This window comes from Salmo salar, chromosome 17, assembly GCF_965601325.2.
Source record: "Salmo salar chromosome 17, fSalSal1, whole genome shotgun sequence".
Taxonomy (NCBI): Eukaryota; Metazoa; Chordata; class Actinopteri; order Salmoniformes; family Salmonidae; genus Salmo; species Salmo salar.
In genome coordinates, this window is record NC_138307.1 from 29440717 (window position 1) to 29466512 (window position 25796).

Here is a 25796-nt window from a genome sequence, read left to right on the forward strand (position 1 = left end):
AGGTTCCTTCCTTCTAGGGAATTTTTCCTCGCCACTGGGCGTCTGCATTGCTTGCTTTGTGGGGGTTTAGTCTTGGCAAAAGAAGCCTTACTCCTGCTCTGACTGTTGGAAGAGTTTCTCTCAACATGGCCACTTAAAAAGACACCAACCTATACATAAATGTGAGAATCCTCATCTGTTCTCTGACTAGTGAAGATTAAAATCATTCCATCACTTAATTCTCAAGAAATTCTAACACACCCTATTGTAATCCTATTGTTTCTCATTGTGAGAGAACTGTGCAGAGGAAAGGGAGCATTATAGAATGTTAGCCTCTCTTTACTTTACTGATCAGTGTGCACCTTGTCAGTTTTGGTGTGTTTTATTAGCTTCTACTGTAAAGATATTGAGATGACCTTGGATTTGCCTTTAGGGTTGAATATCCTCTGTGAGGCGTCTCACAATGGAGTCTGATGGTTGACTGGGTGGTACTGCTTCCCTCTGCAGTTTTCTGTGGGAATGAGCTGGTAGACACAACATGTATCTGATAGTGATGTGATGATCAATTTTCTGTGGGAATGAGCTGGTAGACACAACATGTATCTGATAGTGATGTGATGATCAATTTTCTGTGGGAATGAGTTAGTAGACACAACATGTATCAGATAGAGAGGGTGTGATGATCAGTTTTCTGTGGGAATGAGTTAGTAGATACAACATGTATCAGATAGAGATGGTGTGATGATCAGTTTTCTGTGGGAATGAGTTAGTAGATACAACATGTATCATATAGAGATGGTGTGATGATCAGTTTTCTGTGGGAATGAGTTAGTAGACACAACATGTATCAGATAGAGATGATGTGATGATCAGTTCTCACCATTCGTTTGGGTGGATTATTTTTGTTTATTAAATTGTATTTTAAAACGAGACTAGTTATTCATTATGAATATGTTTGGATAACTTAATTGAAGCCTGCTTACTGTATCTGCCAATGAAAAATAAAGATTGTACATTAATTTCTACTGGTCAAACCCTTCTCTTTTGTGTAACGAATTACAAAAAAAACATATTTTAAGTGACATATTTTGTGCTTTTCTGAAGCTGAACAAGACAGGAAGTTGAAATGAACATCACAAAGCTAAATCTGACCTATTCTCTAACATGTTTTTTCAGCATAATCAGCTGTGAGACCTGCTAGAGTACTGGAACTTTATTGATCTACTGAATCATTGTAGTTTTGGGGTTCTTTACAGTAAATATAATGCTTTTGTTTAATTCATGAAATTCCAATAAATATATCTGTATTTATCTACACAATACATGTCATGACACCTCTACACATTGGGACAAGCCAATTTGCTAGTCACCAATATTATCTAAATCAAATCAGTGATGACTGTTTAACAGTCTTGTGGCCTAGAGATAGAAGTGGTTTCATTCTCGGTCCCAGCTTTGATACACCTGTACCGTCTCCACCTGCTAGGGGTGGCAGGTAGCCTAGTGGTTAGAGCGAGCTGACAAGTTTAATATCTGTTGTTAACCCACTGTTCCCCGGGCGCCGAAGACGTGGATGTCGATTATGGCAGCCCCCCGCACCTCTCTGATTCAGAGGGGTTGGGTTAAATGCTGATGACACATTTCAGTTGAAGCCGTTCAGTTGTACAACTGACTAGGTATCCCCCTTTCCTAGATGGTAGCAGGGTGAACAGGCTGTGTCTCTGGTGGCTGAGGTTCTTGATGATCTTCTTGGCCTTCCACAGAGATCATCTACAATACATATGTAATGGGTTGAAAAACTTAGACACTAAGTTTTTTTAAACCAAGGATTATTTGTGTAGCTAATCAAGTTCACTTTATTATTCCACATGCTTTAGCAGGAGTTAGTCCATCAGTCCAATAATGTCGCTGTTGCACTGTGGTATTGTGGGGAACAGGAAGTTCCGGGTTGGCGCCCACCATTCTACAGAATAAAGAAAACGCCAGAACTGTGCTGACCGTTTCTCTTTATTATTACAGGTATGTAATAGCACGTTTAAACGGACTAATATCTAAATAACGTTTGGGAAAGGTTTTGTGTAATTTTTGTGTCAAACCGAGTGAGTGAAGAACGTGATAAAAAATATTTTACAAGCACACGGCGTGGTGTCCACCACACATTGTCAATTGTGACGCTTTCATTGTTCGTATATAGCTCAGTGGGTTTCGCCTGGGGTTGTTCAGAACAAAAACGTTATGGAAAGTTGCAGATAGAAATCCCCTGAATAGAACTGACATGATTCCTTTGAATCAGAGGCATGTTTGTTCTATATAATACATTTATATCTGATCGTCGCCAACGTCTCCGTCCTCCTGCTGGACTCAGCCCTGGTACTCGCTTGTCCCTACCTATGTGAAGATAGCTACAATAACGATTAGCCACAATAGTGGAATTTGCGGTTCGACCTCAAAATAAAAGTACCTAATTGAAAGTGAGGCAAACGGATAAAAAATAGTGGAATCATTCCATATTTGGACTAGATAATGCTAACATGATTGGAATGTTACTTAATTTAAACTGAATGACAATAATTGATTAAATTGAAAATAAGGAGAAAAAAACGTTTGAAATCCCACTGTGGATGTTATCGACCACATAATTGCATTGGGGACATTTTTATATGTACTTATGAAGCGGGTTGGATTGTGCACCCATATAACGGTGACACCCACAGAATACAATTACCAAGAGTTAACACAAATTAATATCTTAGCTCTTATTGCAGGACTTTGACTGAAAAATCACCTTCCCAGTCAGTCTATTGCAGGGTTACTCCAGTACTATTTGAGATGGTCCAGTCACACACATTTCCTAGGTGGCAAAGGTCCAGATGGATATTGTTATTTGTTGGCGTAGTAACAAACCCCTAACTTGCAACCCCAAAATCTTCACAACCTTCTTGTTGGCAGGTTTAAATGTAATATCACACAATTCTACACATTTTGCGATGGAGCAAGATTTTTGTGGTTGCAGTTTTAACGCTAATTTCCTGCAATTTTACACATTTCCATGTATTATGTGTGTTTATATGATACCAGGGGTCGAAGCCCAACCAAAAAAGTATTATTATATATATATTTTGGACCCGTGGTCCGTATTGACCCGCTCTGGGTCCAGACCGCGGGCCGCCAGTTGAGTATGGAGGGTCTTTTGTTTGTGTTGGACATTCATATTGCACTCTACAGCCTTACCTATGGATTGTTCAGCCTACTCAGTGACACCCACAGAACACAACTATGTAGAGTTTACACAAATATTAGCATCTCCGCTCTATTGCAGGACTCTGAAACCACCGTTGTCCGGGAGTTTAACCCTGTCAGCTAAATTGTCATGATAATCAGTGGTTTAAAGTTTTTCTGTACATTTTTGAAGAGTTGATCATAGCAAAATATTAATACTTCTGCATTTCCCGCTGTGTAAACGCATTGATTCTCATTGCCAATAGGCTCAGGATAACTCCTGATAAAGTTGGGTAGCTGATGGGCCTTTTCAGCGCTTAAATAGACAAAATGATTAGTCACAGGAACCAGGACTAATAAAGCCAATGCAACTGCCTGTTTTACAAACGCTAGGCCTACCACATGGATGGACATTCATAAAATAAAGTTATAGGCCGACACTATAGGATACCACACCTCAGTAAGCACAGACCGACGTGGACGTCTTTTGAATTATTATTTTTTTGACTTGGCTCAAACATTAGACCTGACCAAATCTGAACCAATCACATCATTAGGCAGGGTTTCATTGACCCAGGAGCATTCGACAAAAGTATTGTGTCCAAAAAATCTTTGCGACGGCAGATATAAGAGAAATGTTATAAAGCTCAACAACATTTTTAATCGTTTGATGGTGGATTTTTCTTTTGTCAAATTTTCTTTATTATGACAAGTGACGATAGAAACTCTGTTTAAAGAAAATAATAATAATGATTGCGGAATCATTTTGACAATACGAGGTGCGTCATTACTAACACCTGTTTTTATCAACACAAGATAATTAAATGAAAACACTAGCGGGCAATTGGCTGATCTATTTTCTATTCAAACTTTTTCTAAATGTCAACAAAACAATCACTGGGTAACTTCTTGGAAACATAGCTACTGTTTCACAAGATTGGAACGCAGAGTACAGGAATGAAAATAAAGTTTAGTAGAGTACAACAATAGAGTATAGTACAGTGTAACGTACTGTATTGTACTCTACTCTAATGTACTGCGTTAGGGCTGGGCGATATTTAATAAATATCATACAGCTAGCTGTATCTTGATTTTTTTTTAAGGTATGGGCAATTCACGAGATATATATATATATATATATAATATATAGAGAAAATATTTTGCTTTTCTCTAAATAAGCATTGTATAATTAAAGGTTGAATACACTGCATTTCAAACAGTCAGCAATAATGGAATGAATTCAGGGCTTGTGAAGTTATACCGAGGCTAAATATAAGCCTTCCACAACCATAACACCCACTAATAATTTATTATTTGATCAAAATAGTTTAACCTGCTATTTTTTGTTGTTGCAATAATCACTTCTCTCAAGCCCACGTGCTAGTGACTAGCCAGCTAATCTTTATATTTCAAGTTTAGCCAAATTGGATCTATTTGTTAGATTACAAGGTTGAACAGTTGAATTGTTATGAACACACCATTCTGTCTACAGTCTCCAACTGTTTGAAAAGCTTGTTAGCCTGTCCAACATGTTCAGATGTTGAAATCAAGTGGCCTACCTTATTTCTCAGCATGAGAACAAGTTGCTTATTCCTTACAGTGCATTCTGAAGGTATTCCGACCCCTTCCCTTTTCCACATTTTGTTACTTTACCCTTATACTAAAATTGATTAAATTAAAAGTTTTTCCTCATCAATCTACAAACAATACTCCATAATGACAATGCAAAAACAGGTTTTTAGAATTATTTGCAAATTTACAAAAAATCATCAAAACCGAAATGATTTATTTCCATAAGTATTCGAACCCTTTGCTATGAGACTCAGAATTGAGCTCAGGTGCATCCTGTTTCCATTGATCATCTTTGATGTTTCTACAACTTGATTGTTGTCCACCTGTAGTAAATTCAATTGATAGGACATGATTTGGTAAGGCACACACTTGTCCTATAAGGTGTGTGTGTGTATATATATATATATAAGGTCCCACATTTGACAGTGCATGTCAGAGCAAAAACCAAGCCATGAGGTCGAAGGAATTGTCCGTAGAGCTCTGAGACAGGATTGACTCTTCCAAGAGCTGGCTGCCCGGCCAAACTTGGCAATAGGGGGAGTAGGGCCTTGGTCGGGGAGGTGACCAAGAACCCAAGGGTCACTCTGACAGAACTCCAGACTTCCTCTGTGGAAATGGGAGAACTTTCCAGAAGGACAACCATCTCTGCAGCACGCCACCAGTCAGTCCTTTATTGTAGAGTAGCCCGGTTGGAGTTGCCAAAAGGCACCTAAAGGACACTGACCATGACAAACAAGATTCTCTGGTCTGATGAAACCAAGATTAATCTCTTTGGCCTGAATGCCAAGTGTCACATCTGGAGAAAACCTGGCACCATCCCTACAGTGAATCATGGTGGTGGCAGCGTCATGATGTGTGGATGTTTTTCAGTGGCAGGGACTGAGGACAAGTCAGGATCGAGGGAAAGATGAATGGAGCAGGGAGATCCTTGATGAAAACCTGCTAAGGACCTCAGACTGGGGTGAAGGTTCACCTTCCAACAGGACAACGACCCTAAGCACACAGCCAAGACAATGCAGGAGTGGCTTTGGGACAAGTCTCTGAATGTCCTTGAGTGGCCCAGCCAGAGCCCGGACTTGATCCAGATTGAACATCTCTGGAGAGACCTGAAAATGGCTGTGCAGCGACGGTCCCCATCCAGAGCTTGAGAGGATCAGCAAAGAAGAATGAGAGAAACTCCCCAAATACAGGTGTACCAAGCTTATAATGTCATACCCAAAAAGACTTGAGGCTGTAATCGCTGCCAAAGGTTCTTCAACAAAGTACTGAGTAAATGTGTCTGAATACCTATGTAAATGTGATATTTCTGTTTGAAATTTTTTATACATTTGCAAACAATTCTAAAAACCTGTTTTTGCTTTGTCATTATGGGGTATTGTCTGTAGATTGATGAGGGGGAAAAACGATTTAATACATTTTAGAATAAGGCTGTAACGTAACAAAATGTGTAAAATGTCAAGAGGTCTGAATATTATCTGAACGCTTAGGAAATATAGTTTAGGAAATCTAGTTTAGAATACGCTTAATTCATTTACGTAGTGTACCCTAATTTATAGTGTGAACTTTGTGTCTAATGTAAAGATACATTTAATGGTTTGTTGTCAATGCTTAGCTATCTGATCTAATATAGTTTGAGAATAAAGAAAGTGTCAGAACTTTCAAGACTAACTTTTGTGTCCGTTTGTCTTTATTACTACTGGCCGACTCAGATTAAGTCTGAGGCCGTTAATATAAACAGTGAGGGCAAACCCAGCCTGCCTCTCTCCTTCCACACTGAGTCCAAACCTACAGTCACTGGGTCCTGATTGTGACAGTGGAGCCCAGTTTGCACTGCAGGATCCAGAGATGGCATCAGTGAAGCTGGAAGACTGCAGTCAAACACTGGAGCTGAATGTCAACATTAAAGATGAAGAAGAGGAGGAGAAGATTGGGAAATCTGTTCCTCATGGTAAGCACAGGTTCTAACTATATCTTCAGAAGTTTGACCTCCATAAGTTATGACCCAGTCTATTGATAGGTTGAATTCTGTAATTCTGACGTCACACATCCCTGAACAACTGGGCTATCTGGAGTGTTCAGAGAGTAGACTAAAGAAGTGAAGTAGACAAACTGCCAGTGTTTTAAAGATCTATGAAATGAGTCTGTGTAGTTACTAACCCTTGTGATAGTGAGTGGAGGATGATATGAAATGAGTCTGTGTAGTTACTAACCCTTGTGATAGTGAGAGGAGGATGCTATGAAATGAGTCTGTGTAGTTACTAACCCTTGTGATAGTGAGTGGAGGATGCTATGAAATGAGTCTGTGTAGTTACTAACTCTTGTGATAGTGAGTGGAGGATGCTATGAAATGAGTCTGTGTAGTTACTAACCCTTGTGATAGTGAGAGGAGGATGCTATGAAATGAGTCTGTGTAGTTACTAACCCTTGTGATAGTGAGTGGAGGATGCTATGAAATGAGTCTGTGTAGTTACTAACTCTTGTGATAGTGAGTGGAGGATGCTATGAAATGAGTCTGTGTAGTTACTAACCCTTGTGATAGTGAGTGGAAGATGATATGAAATGAGTCTGTGTAGTTACTAACCCTTGTGATAGTGAGTGGAGGATGATATGAAATGAGTCTGTGTAGTTACTAACCCTTGTGATAGTGAGAGGAGGATGATATGAAATGAGTCTATGTAGTTACTAACCCTTGTGATAGTGAGAGGAGGATGATATGAAATGAGTCTGTGTAGTTACTAACCGTTGTGATAGTGAGTGGAGGATGATATGAAATGAGTCTGTGTAGTTACTAACTCTTGTGATAGTGAGTGGAGGATGATATGAAGTGAGTCTGTGTAGTTACTAACCCTTGTGATAGTGAGTGGAGGATGATATGAAATGAGTCTGTGTAGTTACTAACTCTTGTGATAGTGAGTGGAGGATGATATTACTCATAATATTCACCCCTTTTTGCCGTCAACTGTTGAACAGCTTTTAGGGCCAACCCCATTTAGTGGACTGGTTGATTGTTTGGTCAATAGGCTGTTAGTCGACCAATATTTGTTTTTTGTCAAGCAGTGGCAAATGTACAGTACCAGTCAAAAGTTTGGACACACCCATTCATTCTTTATTTTTTACTATTTTCTACATTGTAGAATAATACTAAAGACATCAAAACTATGAAATAACACATATGGAATCATGTAGTAACCAAAAAAAGTGTTAAACAAATCTAAATATATTTTAGATTCTTAAAAGTAGCCACCCTTTGCCTTAATGACAGCTTTGCACAACCTCTTGGCATTCTCTCGAACAACTTCATGAGGAATGCTTTTCCAACAGTCTTGAAGGAGTTCCCACATATGCTGAGCACTTGTTGCCTGCTTTTCCTTCACTCTGCGGTCCAACTCATCCCAAACCATCTCAATTGGGTTGAGGTCGGGTGATTGTGGAGGCCAGGTCATCTGATGCAGCACTCCATCTCTCTCCTTCTTGGTCAAATAGCCCTTACACAGTCTGGAGGTGTGTTGAGTCATTGAAAAACAAATGATAGTCCCACTAAGATCAAACCAGATTGAATGGCGTATCGCTGCAGAATGTTGTGGTAGCCATGCTGGTTAAGTGTGCCTTGAATTCAAAATAAATCACTGACAGTGTCACCAGCAGAGCAACCCCACACCATCACTCCTGCTCCTCCATGCTTCACGGTGGGAAGGAGGACCTACTCTGCGCCTCACAAAGACACGGTGGTTGAAACCAAAAATCTCAGTTGATGTTGGGATGTCTGTTACTTGAACTTTGTGAAGCATTTATTTGGGCTGCAATTTTTGAGGCTGGTAACTCTAATTAACTTATCCTCTGCAGCAGAGTCTGGGTCTTCCATTCCTGTGGCGGTCCTCATGAGAGCCAGTTTCGTCATAGCACTTGATGGTTTTTGCGATGCACTTGAAGAAACTTTCAAAGTTCTTGACATCTTCCGGTATTAAGGTAATGATGGACTGTCGTTTCTCTTTGCTTATTTGAGCAGTTATTGTCATAATATGGACTTGGTCTTTTACCAAATCTTCTGTATACTACCCCTACCATGTCACAACACAACTGATTGGCTCCAACACATTAAGAAGATAAGAAATTCCCCAAATTAAAATTGAAATGCATTCCAGGTGACTACCTCATGAAGCTGGTTGAGAGAATGCCAAGAGTGTGCAGCGCTGTCATCAAGGCAAAGGGTGTCTACTTTGAAGAATCTCAAATATAAAATTATCTTTGATTTGTTTAAAACTTTTTTGGTTACTACATGATTCCACGTGTTATTTCATAGTTTTGATGTCTTCACTATTATTCTACAACGTAGAAAATAGTAAAAATAAAGAAAACCCTTGAATGAGTAGGTGTGTCCAAACTTTTGACTGGTACTGTACATATAAATAATGTATGGCACAAGTGACATCTGTCTGATTCACACCCTGTCTGATTCACGCCTGTCTGGGTGGACTAGTCCGTTGCCTGCCTGGGTGGACTAGTCCATTGCCTGTCTGGGGTGGACTAGTCCGTTGCCTGTCTGGGTGGACTAGTCCGTTGCCTGTCTGGGTGGACTAGTCCATTGCCTGTCTGGGTGGACTAGTCCATTGTCTGTCTGGGTGGACTAGTCCATTGTCTGTCTGAGTGGACTAGTCCATTGCGGAGGGGATGGCACACCAGTATCACCAGCAGTACATTTAGCCTACCGTTAATTCCCATCATTTCTAATCTACAATGTTTGTTTGATTACAGTAATGCATTCAATATATTATTATTACAGTCTTACCATTGTCATTGTAGGAGTGGACACATTGTTTGCAGAGCGTACAACCTAGGCTACACTTGTGAGAAAAGTTTTGGTGTATTTCCTTCCATTTACGAGTTTACAATTTATTATTTGTCTTTTGTTTAGAGTGCTCCTGTCAATGTTGAGTAAGAACACACACCTGATTACGCCTATAGGCTAGCTGGCCTGATTACACATAGAAGTAGACCTATAGGCTAGCTGGCCTGATTACACATAGAAGTAGGCCTATAGGTTAGCTGGCCTGATTACACATAGAAGTAGACCTATAGGTTAGCTGGCCTGATTACACATAGAAGTAGGTCTATAGGCTAGCTGGCCTGATTACACATAGAAGTAGGCCTATAGGCTAGCTGGCCTGATTACACATAGAAGTAGGCCTATAGGCTAGCTGGCCTGATTACACATAGAAGTAGACCTATAGGTTAGCTGGCCTGATTACACATAGAAGTAGGTCTATAGGCTAGCTGGCCTGATTACACATAGAAGTAGACCTATAGGCTAGCTGGCCTGATTACACATAGAAGTAGGCCTATAGGCTAGCTGGCCTGATTACACATAGAAGTAGACCTATAGGCTAGCTGGCCTGATTACACATAGAAGTAGGCCTATAGGCTAGCTGGCCTGATTACACATAGAAGTAGACCTATAGGCTAGCTGGCCTGATTACACATAGAAGTAGACCTATAGGCTAGCTGGCCTGATTACACATAGAAGTAGACCTATAGGCTAGCTGGCCTGATTACACATAGAAGTAGACCTATAGGCTAGCTGGCCTGATTACACATAGAAGTAGACCTATAGGCTAGCTGGCCTGATTACACATAGAAGTAGGCCTATAGGCTAGCTGGCCTGATTACACATAGAAGTAGGCCTATAGGCTAGCTGGCCTGATTACACATAGAAGTAGACCTATAGGCTAGCTGGCCTGATTACACATAGAAGTAGGCCTATAGGCTAGCTGGCCTGATTACACATAGAAGTAGGCCTATAGTCTACCTGGCCTGATTACACATAGAAGTAGGCCTATAGGCTAGCTGGCCTGATTACACATAGAAGTAGGCCTATAGTCTACCTGGCCTGATTACACATAGAAGTAGGCCTATAGGCTAGCTGGCCTGATTACACATAGAAGTAGGCCTATAGGCTAGCTGGCCTGATTACACATAGAAGTAGGCCTATAGGCTAGCTGGCCTGATTACACATAGAAGTAGACCTATAGGCTAGCTGGCCTGATTACACATAGAAGTTGGCCTATAGGCTAGCTGGCCTGATTACACATAGAAGTAGGCCTATAGGCTAGCTGGCCTGATTACACATAGAAGTAGGCCTATAGGCTAGCTGGCCTGATTACACATAGAAGTAGACCTATAGGCTAGCTGGCCTGATTACACATAGAAGTAGGCCTATAGGCTAGCTGGCCTGATTACACATAGAAGTTGGCCTATAGGCTAGCTGGCCTGATTACACATAGAAGTAGGGCTATAGGTTAGCTGGCCTGATTACACATAGAAGTAGGCCTATAGGCTAGCTGGCCTGATTACACATAGAAGTAGACCTATAGGCTAGCTGGCCTGATTACACATAGAAGTAGGCCTATAGGCTAGCTGGCCTGATTACACATAGAAGTAGGTCTATAGGCTAGCTGGCCTGATTACACATAGAAGTAGGCCTATAGGCTAGCTGGCCTGATTACACATAGAAGTAGGCCTATAGGCTAGCTGGCCTGATTACACATAGAAGTAGGCCTATAGGCTAGCTGGCCTGATTACACATAGAAGTAGGCCTATAGGCTAGCTGGCCTGATTACACATAGAAGTAGGCCTATAGGCTACCTGGCCTGATTACACATAGAAGTAGGCCTATAGGCTAGCTGGCCTGATTACACATAGAAGTAGGCCTATAGGCTAGCTGGCCTGATTACACATAGAAGTAGACCTATAGGCTAGCTGGCCTGATTACACATAGAAGTAGGCCTATAGGCTAGCTGGCCTGATTACACATAGAAGTAGGCCTATAGGCTAGCTGGCCTGATTACACATAGAAGTAGACCTATAGGCTAGCTGGCCTGATTACACATAGAAGTAGGCCTATAGGCTAGCTGGCCTGATTACACATAGAAGTTGGCCTATAGGCTAGCTGGCCTGATTACACATAGAAGTAGGGCTATAGGTTAGCTGGCCTGATTACACATAGAAGTAGGCCTATAGGCTAGCTGGCCTGATTACACATAGAAGTAGACCTATAGGCTAGCTGGCCTGATTACACATAGAAGTAGGCCTATAGGCTAGCTGGCCTGATTACACATAGAAGTAGGTCTATAGGCTAGCTGGCCTGATTACACATAGAAGTAGGCCTATAGGCTAGCTGGCCTGATTACACATAGAAGTAGGCCTATAGGCTAGCTGGCCTGATTACACATAGAAGTAGACCTATAGGCTAGCTGGCCTGATTACACATAGAAGTAGGCCTATAGGCTAGCTGGCCTGATTACACATAGAAGTAGGTCTATAGGCTAGCTGGCCTGATTACACATAGAAGTAGGCCTATAGGCTAGCTGGCCTGATTACACATAGAAGTAGGCCTATAGGCTAGCTGGCCTGATTACACATAGAAGTAGGCCTATAGGCTAGCTGGCCTGATTACACATAGAAGTAGGCCTTTAGGCTAGCTGGCCTGATTACACATAGAAGTAGGCCTATAGGCTAGCTGGCCTGATTACACATAGAAGTAGGCCTATAGGCTAGCTGGCCTGATTACACATAGAAGTAGGCCTATAGGCTAGCTGGCCTGATTACACATAGAAGTAGACCTATAGGCTAGCTGGCCTGATTACACATAGAAGTTGGCCTATAGGCTAGCTGGCCTGATTACACATAGAAGTAGGCCTATAGGCTAGCTGGCCTGATTACACATAGAAGTAGGCCTATAGGCTAGCTGGCCTGATTACACATAGAAGTAGACCTATAGGCTAGCTGGCCTGATTACACATAGAAGTAGGCCTATAGGCTAGCTGGCCTGATTACACATAGAAGTTGGCCTATAGGCTAGCTGGCCTGATTACACATAGAAGTAGGGCTATAGGTTAGCTGGCCTGATTACACATAGAAGTAGGCCTATAGGCTAGCTGGCCTGATTACACATAGAAGTAGACCTATAGGCTAGCTGGCCTGATTACACATAGAAGTAGGCCTATAGGCTAGCTGGCCTGATTACACATAGAAGTAGGTCTATAGGCTAGCTGGCCTGATTACACATAGAAGTAGGCCTATAGGCTAGCTGGCCTGATTACACATAGAAGTAGGCCTATAGGCTAGCTGGCCTGATTACACATAGAAGTAGGCCTATAGGCTAGCTGGCCTGATTACACATAGAAGTAGGCCTATAGGCTAGCTGGCCTGATTACACATAGAAGTAGGCCTATAGGCTACCTGGCCTGATTACACATAGAAGTAGGCCTATAGGCTAGCTGGCCTGATTACACATAGAAGTAGGCCTATAGGCTAGCTGGCCTGATTACACATAGAAGTAGACCTATAGGCTAGCTGGCCTGATTACACATAGAAGTAGGCCTATAGGCTAGCTGGCCTGATTACACATAGAAGTAGGCCTATAGGCTAGCTGGCCTGATTACACATAGAAGTAGACCTATAGGCTAGCTGGCCTGATTACACATAGAAGTAGGCCTATAGGCTAGCTGGCCTGATTACACATAGAAGTTGGCCTATAGGCTAGCTGGCCTGATTACACATAGAAGTAGGGCTATAGGTTAGCTGGCCTGATTACACATAGAAGTAGGCCTATAGGCTAGCTGGCCTGATTACACATAGAAGTAGACCTATAGGCTAGCTGGCCTGATTACACATAGAAGTAGGCCTATAGGCTAGCTGGCCTGATTACACATAGAAGTAGGTCTATAGGCTAGCTGGCCTGATTACACATAGAAGTAGGCCTATAGGCTAGCTGGCCTGATTACACATAGAAGTAGGCCTATAGGCTAGCTGGCCTGATTACACATAGAAGTAGACCTATAGGCTAGCTGGCCTGATTACACATAGAAGTAGGCCTATAGGCTAGCTGGCCTGATTACACATAGAAGTAGGTCTATAGGCTAGCTGGCCTGATTACACATAGAAGTAGGCCTATAGGCTAGCTGGCCTGATTACACATAGAAGTAGGCCTATAGGCTAGCTGGCCTGATTACACATAGAAGTAGGCCTATAGGCTAGCTGGCCTGATTACACATAGAAGTAGGCCTTTAGGCTAGCTGGCCTGATTACACATAGAAGTAGGCCTATAGGCTAGCTGGCCTGATTACACATAGAAGTAGGCCTATAGGCTACCTGGCCTGATTACACATAGAAGTAGGCCTATAGGCTAGCTGGCCTGATTACACATAGAAGTAGGCCTATAGGCTAGCTGGCCTGATTACACATAGAAGTAGACCTATAGGCTAGCTGGCCTGATTACACATAGAAGTAGGCCTATAGGCTAGCTGGCCTGATTACACATAGAAGTAGGCCTATAGGCTAGCTGGCCTGATTACACATAGAAGTAGGCCTATAGGCTAGCTGGCCTGATTACACATAGAAGTAGGTCTATAGGCTAGCTGGCCTGATTACACATAGAAGTAGGCCTATAGGCTAGCTGGCCTGATTACACATAGAAGTAGGCCTATAGGCTAGCTGGCCTCTGTGCAAATGTAGGCCTATAAATGTGCCCATTTGGGGATCTGAAACTATTTCTGATTGTCTTAACTCACCGTCACTGTGGAGTTTCTCAAATAAAAAAATGTTCAGCTCAAACAGCAAGTATACAAAGTCTGTTTCTACATCCATTAAGAATGACAATAGTTCCTCAACGTAGCCTATTTGAAAACTCTTTCCATCTCTCTCCCTTATGATAACCACTCAGCATGAAAGGGGAAAAACTGTAATGCTCTGATCCAGTGGAAACGTCATAAAACAGGCCTACCTAATTACTTCTTATCCTTTGTGCAAAATAGCCTACAGCTGTGTCTGTCTGTCTGGAGCTCGCTGGCACGAGAAACTCTGAGGGCCCAAAATATTTTATACATTGTTGCAAGTTTGCTAGCACAGGCCAGACCAAATTATTAGTTGATACAATGTTTCAAGTTTCTTGCAGACAGGCCATGTGCAACCAATTTGATTTATAGGATATCTATTTTCATCAGGGTATGTATGTTCTACCTGCAGGCTGCAATGTTTTTATTTGTTGGCTTTATGTAAGCTAGTTTTGGCAATGGAAGTTACTTTTAGATTTGTATAATTTTAATTTAGATAGAATTTTGATTAACTACATGACATTGATTTGAGATATGAAGACTTTATTATGAATGAAATGAAACTCTTCCACGAAAATCATAACGCAGCAGCGGGAGGAGGAGACTCGGGAACATATTTTTTTCTTCCGGTTAGGCTTTATTGATCTCTGGATCCCTCTTGAGTAATTTGTGTCTTCATTTTTAATCGCAGCGCTTAAAGCATCAGACAAGCTCAGCCTCCATATAGTTGATTTTATTTCAACACATATATATGGAAAAATACACGTTTTTAAAATTAAAACATTTGGTTGAAAGAAAACAAGACTCTCGGTCGAATAGGAATATTATTTTTGCTGGGACAGCCCTAATAGCTTTATTCCCTGTATTGAACAGCCTACTGATATGAAGTCATATGTATATCACACCAACTGACTGGTTCTTCTGATGTTGTTCACACAGGAGACTATGTTGAGATATTCTCTACATCCGGAGAGCAACAGGAGGAAGATCACAGAGCTAAGAGGTCTCACCACTGCCCACATTGTGAGGAGATTTTTCCATTTCTATCAAATCTAGAAATACACCTAAAAATACACACAGGCGATAATCTGTATTCCTGCATTGACTGTGGGAAGAGTTTCACAACATCACAGGCTCTGACAGTTCATCTGCGAGTCCACACTGGAGAAAAACCTTACTCCTGCTCTGACTGTGGGGAGAGTTTCTCTCAACAGAGTAGCTTAAAAACACACCAACGTATACACACAGGAGAGAAGCCTTACTCATGCTCTGACTGTGGGAAGAGTTTCTCCGTATCAAGTAACTTAAAAACACACCTAAAAATACACACCGGGGAGAAGCCTTACTTCTGCTCTGACTGTGGGGCGAGTTTCTCTCAACAGAGCCACTTACAAACCCACCAACATATACATACAGGAGAGAAGCATTACTTCTGCTCTGACTGCGGAAAATGCTTCACAACATCAGCTGAGTTAAGAGTTCATCAGAGAACACACACAGGAGAGAAGCCTTACTGCTGCTCTGACTGTGGGAAGAGTTTCTCTCAACAGGTCCACTTAAAATGTCACCAGCGAATACACACAGGAGAGAAGCCTTACTCCTGCTCTGACTGCGGGAAGAGTTTCACCCGATTGGATATATTAAAATGTCACCAGCGAATACATACAGGAGATAAGCCTTACTCCTGCTCTGTCTGTGGGAAAAGTTTCTCCCAACAGGGCAACTTAAAAATACACCAGCGTATACATAAAGGAGAGAAGCCTTATTCCTGTTCTGACTGTGGAAAATGCTTCACAACATCAACTGAGCTAAAATCTCATCAGAGAACACACACAGGAGAGAAGCCTTACTACTGCTCTGACTGTGGGAAGAGTTTCTCCCGATTGGCTACCTTAAAAACACATCAATGTATACATAAAGAAGAAAAGCCTCATCACTTCTCTCAGACCAGCTAAGATTAAAGTCACTCCATCAATTAATCCTCATCTCATAAAAGTGGTAACAGTGAATTGGATCAAATGAAGAAATTTTAAAACACTTTTGTAATCCTAGTTTTTCTCACTGTGAGAGAACTGTGCAGAGGAAAGGGAGCGTTATAGAATGATGACATTGGAAATCATCTTTCTCCATCTTTTTTTGCTACAAAACATAGAAACGCGCCATTCTCACATGTGTTGATGTTGGGGTGGTGCTGGAGATGATGAATGTGAAGTAGAAACATTTTAAAATGTCCCTCTAAGGCAAAAACAATAGGATGGGGGTTGGTGGGGTGGATGGATGAGTCAGCATATGACATGAAAGTCTAGCAATCCAACGGTTGCGTGTCAATCTCATCACGGACAACTTTAGCATTTTAGCTAATAAGTTTGGGGTCACTTAGAAATGTCCTTGTTTTTGAAAGAAAATCTTTTTTTTCTTTTTCGTATAAAATAACATCAAATTGATCAGAAATGCAGTGTAGACATTGTTAATGTTATAAATTACTATTACTATTGTATTGATTTTTTTTTAAATGGAAAATCTACATAGGTGTACAGAGGCCCATTATCAGCAACCATCACTCCTGTGTTCCAATGGCACGTTGTGTTAGCGAATCCAAGTTTATCATTTAAAAAGGCTAATTGATCAATAGAAAACCCTTTTGCAATTATGTTAGCACAGCTGAAAACGTTTGTTCTGATTAAAGAAGCAATAAAACTGGCCTTTAGACTAGTTGAGTATCAGGAGCATCAGCATTTGTGGGTTCGATTACAGGCTTAAAATGGCCAGAAACAAATAACTTTCTTCTGAAACTCGTCAGTCTATTCTTGTTCTGAGAAATGAAGGCTATTCCATGCGAGAAATTGCCAAGAAATGAAAAATCTTGTACAATGTTGTGTACTACTCCCTTCACAGAACAGAGCAAACTGGCCTAACCAGAATAGAAAGAGGAGTGGGAGGCCCCGGTGCACAACTGAGCAAGATGACAAGTACATTAGTGTCTAGTTTGAGACAAGTCCTCAACTGGTAGCTTCATTAAATAGTACCTGCAAAACACCAGTCTCAACGTCAACAGTGAAGAGGCGACTCCGGGATGCTGGCCTTCTAGGCAGAGTTACAAAGAAAAAGCCAAATCTCAGACTGGCCAATAAAAATAAAAGATTAAGATGGGCACTGTTGACGTTGAGACCGCACTGTATTTCTGATCAATTTGATGTTATTTTAATGGACAAAAAAATTGCTTTTCTTTCAAAAACAAGGACATTTCTTATTGACCCCGAACTTTTGAACGGTAGTGTATGTGGGCACCTGCTCGTCAAACATCTAATTCCAAAATCATGGGCATTAATATGGACTTGGTTCCCCTTTTGCTGCAATAAAGGACTCCTCATCTGGGAAGGCTTTCCGCTAGATGTTGGAACATTGCTGTGGGGAATTCAGCCACGAGCATTAGTGCGGTCGGGCACTGATGTTGGGCAATTACGTCTGGCTCACAGTCAACGTTTCAATTCATCCCAAAGGTGTTCGATGGGGTTAAGGTCAGGGCTCTGTGCAGGCCAGTCAAGTTCTTCCGCACTGATCTCGACAAACCATTTGTGTATGGACGTCCAATTGTGCTCGGGGGCATTGTCACGCTGAAACCGGAAAGGGCCTTCCCCAAACTGTTGCCACAAAGTTGGCAGCACAGAATCATCTATAATGTCATTGTATGCTGTAGCGTTAAGATTTCCCTTCACTGGAACTAAGGGGACTAGTCCGTACCATGAATAACAGCCCCAGACCATTAGTCGTCCTCCACCAAACTTTACAGTTGGCACTATGCATTGGGGCAGGTAGCGTTCTCCTGGCATCCACCAAACCCAGATGAGTCGTCCGTCGGACTGCTAGATGATGAAGCACGATTCATCACTCCAGAGAACATGTTTCCACTGCGTCAGTCCAATGGCAGTGAGCTTTACACCACTCCAGCCAACGCTTGGCATTGTGCATGGTGATCTTATGCATGTGTGCTGCTGCTTGGCCATGGAAACCCATTTTATGAAGCTCCCAATGAACAGTTCTTGTTGACGTTGCTTCCAGCAGCAGTTTGGAACTTGATAGTGAGTGTTGCAAATGAGGACAGACAATTTTTACATGCTTCTTCAGCACTCTGCGGTCCTGTGTTTTGAGCTTGTGTGGCTTACCACTTCACGGCTGAGCCGTTGCTCTTAGACATTTCCACTTCACAATATCAGCACTTACAGTTGAACAGGGCAGCCCAAGCAGGGCAGAAATTTTATGAACTGACGGTGCCACATTGAAAGTCACTAAGCTCTTCAGTAAGGCCATTCTACTGCCAATGTTTGTCTATGGAGAATGCATGGCTGTGTGCTCGATTTGATACTCCTGTCAGCAAAGGGTGTGGTTGAAATAGACAAATCCACTATTTTGAAGGGGTGTCCTCATACTTTTGTATATATATATATATATATATATATATATATATATATATATATATATATATATATGTCTGCTTAGCATGTTAGCTTAGCATGCAACTACTTAGCATGTTAATGTTAGCAACAAGAAATTGGAATACGTAAAATATCATACGTATAGCAAATTCATAACATATTGTACGAAATGTAATTCGTAACATACTATACATCCTACAAATCGTATTACAGTTATAGGCCAATGTAACATAACATACCGTAAAATACTAAATTGTCCGCTGTTTTTTTATTTTTTACATACAATACATTTTGCTCTGACACCAAGTTGTCCCTCTGCAGTTATCTGTGGGAATGAGCTAGTCGACACAACATGTATCAGATAGAGATGATGTGATGATCAGTTTTCTGTGGGAATGAGTTAGTAGACACAACATGTATCAGATAGAGATGATGTGATGATCAGTTTTCTGTGGGAATGAGTTAGTAGATACAACATGTATCAGATGGAGATGATGTGATGATCAGTTTTCTGTGGAAATGAGTTAGTAGATACAATATGTATCAGATAGAGATGATGTGATGATCAGTTCTCTGTGGGAATGAGTTAGTAGACACAACATGTATCAGATAGAGATGGTGTGATGATCAGTTCTCTGTGGGAATGAGTTAGTAGACACAACATGTATCAGATAGAGATGGTGTGATGATCAGTTTTCTGTGGGAATGAGTTAGTAGATACAACATGTATCAGATAGAGATTGTGTGATGATCCGTTTTCTGTGGGAATGAGTTAGTAGATACAACATGTATCAGATAGAGATTGTGTGATGATCCGTTTTCTGTGGGAATGAGCTAGTAGACACAACATGTATCAGATAGAGATGGTGTCAGTTCTTTTTTTACTACATAATGACTTTTGTTTAATGATACACAGGCTATGAAACTACTACGTGTTTATTAAATTGTCTTTTAAAACTAGATAGATTCATTATTTTAGTAATTGATCATTAATGCATTTGGATAACTGTAATGAACTTAATTGATCTGCTAATGAAAAATAAACATTGTACATGAATTTGTGCTGGTCAACCTTTGTTTTTTGGGTTATCTATACAGAAAAAACAATGTTTTTGTTTAATTAATGGCATTCAAAATAATTTACATGTCTATCTAATCAAAACATGTCACTACACCTTTACACATCACCATGGGGACAATCCAATTTGCTAGCCACCAGTAATTGCTACAATGCACACAAATAGATGTTTTGTATTATAAAGGACTTACATATGTTTCTTATTAAATAACAGTTAAATAAAATGAAGGAGAAAAAAGTATTGTCATTTTAAAGTGTTTTATATGGTACCAATGTCCAAGGACAGCATTACCACCAACAATCAACAATGACCCACTTACTATTAGGGAATGGAACCAGAGAGGAAGATTGTGCTACCTTGCTCTTACTTATCGTAAGAGTAGGGGTGTTAACCCCGGGGTCCTGGCTAAATTCCCAATCTGACCCTCATACCATCATGGCCATCTAATCATCCCCAGCTTCCAGGCTCATTCATCCCCCCTCCTCTCCTGTAACTATTCCCCAGGTTGTTGCTGTAAATGAGGATGTGTTCTCAGTCAACTTCCCTGGTAAAATAAAACATTTAATAACTTAAACATTAATGTGCACTGTTCAAAATATATCTACAGTCAACGCTGTTGCTAGCACTAGCCCCCAAAATAAAGCATATGATCTGGGTTAACTTGGTTGAGTTTACGAAAACAAATATAATACAAGTCTCATCCCAGATGAGGAATAAGAAATGTTCAAAGCACATGTAATGTTTTGCTAAATTCTACTTCTTACACGGATTTAGCTAGTTAAAGTGAAGTGTATCTTTAGGAGTAATTAATGTGTACCTGTACATTACCCACCCTGACAACCTGGCCCTCAATTTAAAGCTTGTGGAAGTGACATAACAAATACACTAGTACACCACAGAGTATATTTAATATCTGCACAAGTACAATATAATTACTAGGTGTTACACTGGATTTGACCAGTTATAATGAAGCCTATCTTGAGGGGTACTTACTTGTAATTACAGTGAACCAATAGCCAGTGGTGGTAAAAGTACCCAGTTGTCATACTTGAGTAAAAGTAAAGACACCTTAATAGAAAGTCACCCAGTAAAATGCTCCTTGAGTAAAAGTCTAAAAGGATTTGGTTTTAAATATACTTAAGTTGCAAAAGTCAATGCATTAATCATTTCAGATTCCTTATATTAAGCAAACCAGATGGCACAATTTAAAAAATAGGAGGTAGGGATGACCAGGGTTGTTCTCTTGGTAACTGTGAATTGGACCATTTTCCTGTCCTGCTAAGCATTCGAACTGTAATGAGTACTTTTGGGTGTCATGGAAAATGTATTGAGTAAAAAGTACATGATTTTCTTTAGAACAGGGGTCGAGAAGGTAGATTGCCGCGAAAGAAAAAAAGTGTTATAGACAATATAAAAAACTTCAAGACAGGAGAGAGAAAGGTTGTTTCTTTTCCTTTTGGGAATACATGAATAGTGCTGGACGATTTAGCATAGGACGTTAACAAGCTAGCTAGCATTTGGCAACTGTTGGCTAGCTAGCTAACGGAAGGCTAGCTAGCTAACGGAAGGCTAGCTAGCTAACGGAAGGCTAGCTAGCTAACGGAAGGCTAGCTAACTAACGGAAGAGCCATAACTGTAGCAAGCTAACGTTAGCTGGCGTTAATGCTAGGCCTACCAACTAGGCTAGCTAGCTAACAAGTTACCATAGCACATTGTACAGAATAGATTTACCATGTAGTATGTTGAGTTTTGTTTGGATTAGCTAGCACGCTAGATAGTTTTCTAACCTTTACTAGCCACTGTAGCTAAATTACCTAACATAAAGCTGGCAAATAGCTATGTTGTGGTCGCTACTCGCTAGCTAGCTGGGCTCACTTTTGTGTGAAGCTAGCCACAATAACGATTATCCACAACAGTCTATTTACGGTTTGACTTCATAATAAAAGTCCCCCATTGGAAACAACAGGGTGGGGTCTATCTTGGGTTAGTTATACAACTCTTTCGTGTTAGCATGCAATTTTATAGCTAGCTGGATAACACAATAACTAGTTAGCAAGGCCTAGCTAGCTACAGTCTTAAACTATGGAAAGCATGATGATGATAACTACTATAGGGTAACGTAGTGTCTCAATTGTCATACATTCTTTACCACAGATTTCAACAAGGTCTCAGTGTCCAGGATGGGGAAAATACTTACTAGAAAGAAACATATGACAACAGACACAGAGTTGTTGATTTCCATTGTTATTTGTAATGTTAAAAAGCGGAGAAAAAGACATTCCCGTTTTTCTAAATTAGCTACAGTGCATTTGGAAAGTATTCAGACCCCTTGGTTTTTCCCCACATTTTGTTACATTACCGCCTTATTCTAAAATTGATTAACTAAAACGTTTTCCTCAACAATCTACACACAATATAATGTATAACATAATGCCAAAGTGAAAACAGGTTTTTAGAATTCTTTAAAAAAATGTAGCATCAATACCATATTTACATAAATATTCAGACCCTTTTGCTATGAGACTCGAAATTGAGCTCTGGTGCATCCTATTTCCATTGATCATCTTTGAGATGTTTCTACAACTTGATTGGAGTACACCTGTGGTAAATTCATTTGATTGGATATGATTTGGAAAGGCACACACCTGTCTATATAAGGTCCCACAGCTGACAGTGCATGTCAGAGCAAAAACCAAGCCATGAGGTCGAAGGAATTGTCCGTAGAGCTCAGAGACAGGATTGTGTGGAGGCACAGATCTGGGGAAGGGTACCAAAAATGTTTGCAGCATTGAAGGTCCCCAAGAACACAGTGGCCTTCATCATTCTTAAATGGAAGAAGTTTGGAACCACCAAGACGCTTGCTCGAGCTGGCAGCCCGGGCAAACTGAGCAAGCAGGAGAGAAGGGCCTTGGTCAGGGAGGTGAGCAAGAACCTGATGGTCACTCTGCCACAGCCAAGACAACGCAGGAGTGGTTTCGGGACATGTTTTGTAATGTCCTTGAGTGGCCCAGCCAGAGCCTGGACTTGAACCCGATCAAACATCTCTGAAGAGACCTGAAAATAGCTTTGTAGCAACGTTCCCCTTTCAACCTGGCAGAGCTTGAGAGGATCTGCAGAGAAGAATGGGAGAAAAACTCCCCAAATACATGTGTACATAGTGTCATACCCAAGAGAACTCGATGCTGTAATCGCTGGCAAAGGTGCTTCAACAAAGTACTGAGTAAAGGGTCTGAAAATGTGATATTTCCAGGTAAAAAATAAATAAATAATTGCAATTTCTAAAAACCTGGGTATTGTGTGTAGATTGATGGGGGGGGACTATTTAATCTATTTTAGAATAAGGCTGTAACGTAACAAAATGTGGAAAAAGTCAAGGTGTATGAATACTTTCCGATGGCACTATAAGAATGGGCTGCCATCAGTCAGGATGTGGCCCAGAAGTTAATTGACAGCATGCCAGGGCGGATTGCAGAGGTCTTGAAAAAGAAGGGTCAACACTGCAAATATTGACTCTTTGCATCAACTTCATGTAATTGCCAATAAAAGCCTTTGACACTTGTGAAATGCTTGTAATTATACTTCAATATTCCATAGTAACATCTGACAAAAATATCTAGACACTGTGACAGCAGATTTAGTGAAAATTAATATTTGTCTCATTCTCAAAACTGGGGGACGATTTAATCTATTTTAGAATAAGGCTGTAACATAACAAAATGTGGAAAAAGTCAAGGGGTCTGAATACTTCCAGAAGGCACTATATATCAAGTCATTTGTCACCTAGTACAGCCAGAAGAGGAGTGGCCACTGCTCGGAGCCTCGTTCCCCTCTAGGTTTTTCCTAGGTTCCTTCTAAGGAGTTTTTACTAGCCACTCTGCTTCTGCATTGCTTGCCCTTTGGGGTTTTAGTCTCGGTACCTGCACCCTCAGCGGAGTCAACAAACACTGGGAGCATCCGTTTTTTAGGAAGAAGGCAGAGAGGAAGCCAAAGCCTGAAACCTGGAAGCTTCTGGTTTCTGTCAACCTCATTTAGGTGTTTCTTTTACACCTTATATGTTAGGTTAGGGTATCTGTAAAGAATTTTGTGAGAACTGCAGATGTAAAAAGGGCTTCATAAAATACATTTGATTGACATGTATATCACACCAACTGACTGGTTCTTCTGATGTTGTTCACACAGGAGACCATGTTGAGACATTCTCTACATCCAGAGATCAACAGCAGGAAGATCATAGAGCTAAGAGGTCTCACCACTGCCCACATTGTGAGAAGATTTTCCCATTTCTATCAAAGCTAAAAATACACCTACAAATACAGACAATGTAGAATCTTTATCCCTGCTTTGACTGTGGGAAGAGCTGCAAAATATCAAGGGATCTGACAGTTCATCATTCAACACTGGAGAGAAGCCTGTTCTGACTGTGGGAATATTTTCTCTCATCAGAGCAATTTAAGAACACTCCAACGTATACACACAGGAGAAAAGCCTTACTCCTGCTCTGACCGTTGGAAAAGTTTCTCTCAACATGGCCACTTAAAAAGACACCAACATATACATAAATGTGAGATTCCTCATCTGTTCTTTGACTAGCTAAGATTAAAATCATTCCATCACTTAATTATCAAGAAATCGTAGAGCACTCTATTGTAATCCTATTGTTTCTCATTGTGAGAACTGTGCAGAGGAAAGGGAGCATTATAGAATGTTAGCCTCTTTACTTTACTGATCAGTGTGCACCTGGTCAGTTTTGGTGTGTTTTGTTAGCTTATACTGTAAAGATATTGAGATTACCTTGGATTTGCCCTTATGATTGAATATCCTCCATGAGGTTGGTTGATTGGGTGGGACTGCTTCCCTCTGCAGTTTTCTGTGGGAATGAGTTAGCAGATACAACATGTATCAGATAGAGATGGTGGATCAGTATCCTGTGGGAATGAGTTAGTAGATACAACATGTATCAGATAGAAATAGTGTGAAGATCAGTTTTCACCATTAATTTGGGTGGATACTTTTTGTTTATTAAATTGTATTTTAAAATGGATGAGTTATTTTAGTCATTAATTATGAATATGTTTGGATAACTTAATTAAAACCTGCTTAATTTATCTGCCAATGAAAAATAAAGTTTGTACATTTGTACTGGTCAAACTCTTCTCTTTTGTATTATAAATGACCAAAGAATGATGTTTCATGTGACATATTTGCTGTTTTTCTGAAGCTAAACAAGACAGGAAGTTGAAATGAGCATCACAAAGCTAAATCTGACCTGTTTTCTAACATGTTTTATCAGCATAAGCAGCTGTGAGACCTGCTAGAGACTGTAACTTTATTGATCTACTGAATCATTGTAGTTTTGGGGTTCTTTACAGTAAATATAATGCTTTTGTTTAATTCATGACATTCAAATAAATATATCTGTATTTATCTACTCAATACATGTCACCACACCTCTACACATTGGGACAAGCCAATTTGCTAGTCACCAAAATTCTCAAAATCAAAACAGTGATGACTGTTTAACAGTCTTATGGCTTGGAGATAGAAGTGGTTTCATTCTCTCTGTCCAAGCTTTGATGCACCTGTACTGTCTCCGCTTGCTAGATGGTAGCAGGGTGAACAGGCCGTGGCTCGGGTGGATGAGGTTCTTGATCTTCCAAATAAAATGTTATTGATCACGTACACATGGTTAACAGATGTTATTGCGATTGTAATGAAATGCTTGTGCTTCTAGTTCCGACTGTGCAGCAATATCTAGCAAGTAATATCTAACAATTCCCCAACAAATACCTAATACACACAAATCTAAGTAAAGGAATGGAATAAGAATATATATGAATATATGGTTGAGCAATGTCAGAGCGGCATAGGCTAAGATGCAATAGATAGTATAGAATACAGTATATACA

At 40.6% G+C, this 25796-nt stretch overlaps 1 protein-coding gene across 2 annotated transcripts in view; it reads left to right on the forward strand.

The window, feature by feature from the left end:
• LOC106575905 (uncharacterized) overlaps positions 1–19868 on the forward strand; it is a 68479-nt gene extending 48611 nt beyond the window's left edge. Inside the window, exons 1-3 of one of the 2 annotated variants that reach the window (XM_082964404.1) lie at positions 1908–1998; positions 6480–6718; positions 15318–19868. In XM_082964404.1, the coding sequence (XP_082820530.1) occupies positions 6616–6718; positions 15318–16333 (1119 nt within the window). In that variant the 5' untranslated portion in view covers positions 1908–1998; positions 6480–6615 and the 3' untranslated portion in view covers positions 16334–19868. Of the gene's footprint in view, positions 1–1907; positions 1999–6479; positions 6719–15317 lie in introns of those variants that run through there. The other variant, XM_082964406.1, reaches the window with a different exon arrangement.
• The last annotated feature ends 5928 nt before the right edge of the window (positions 19869–25796 follow it).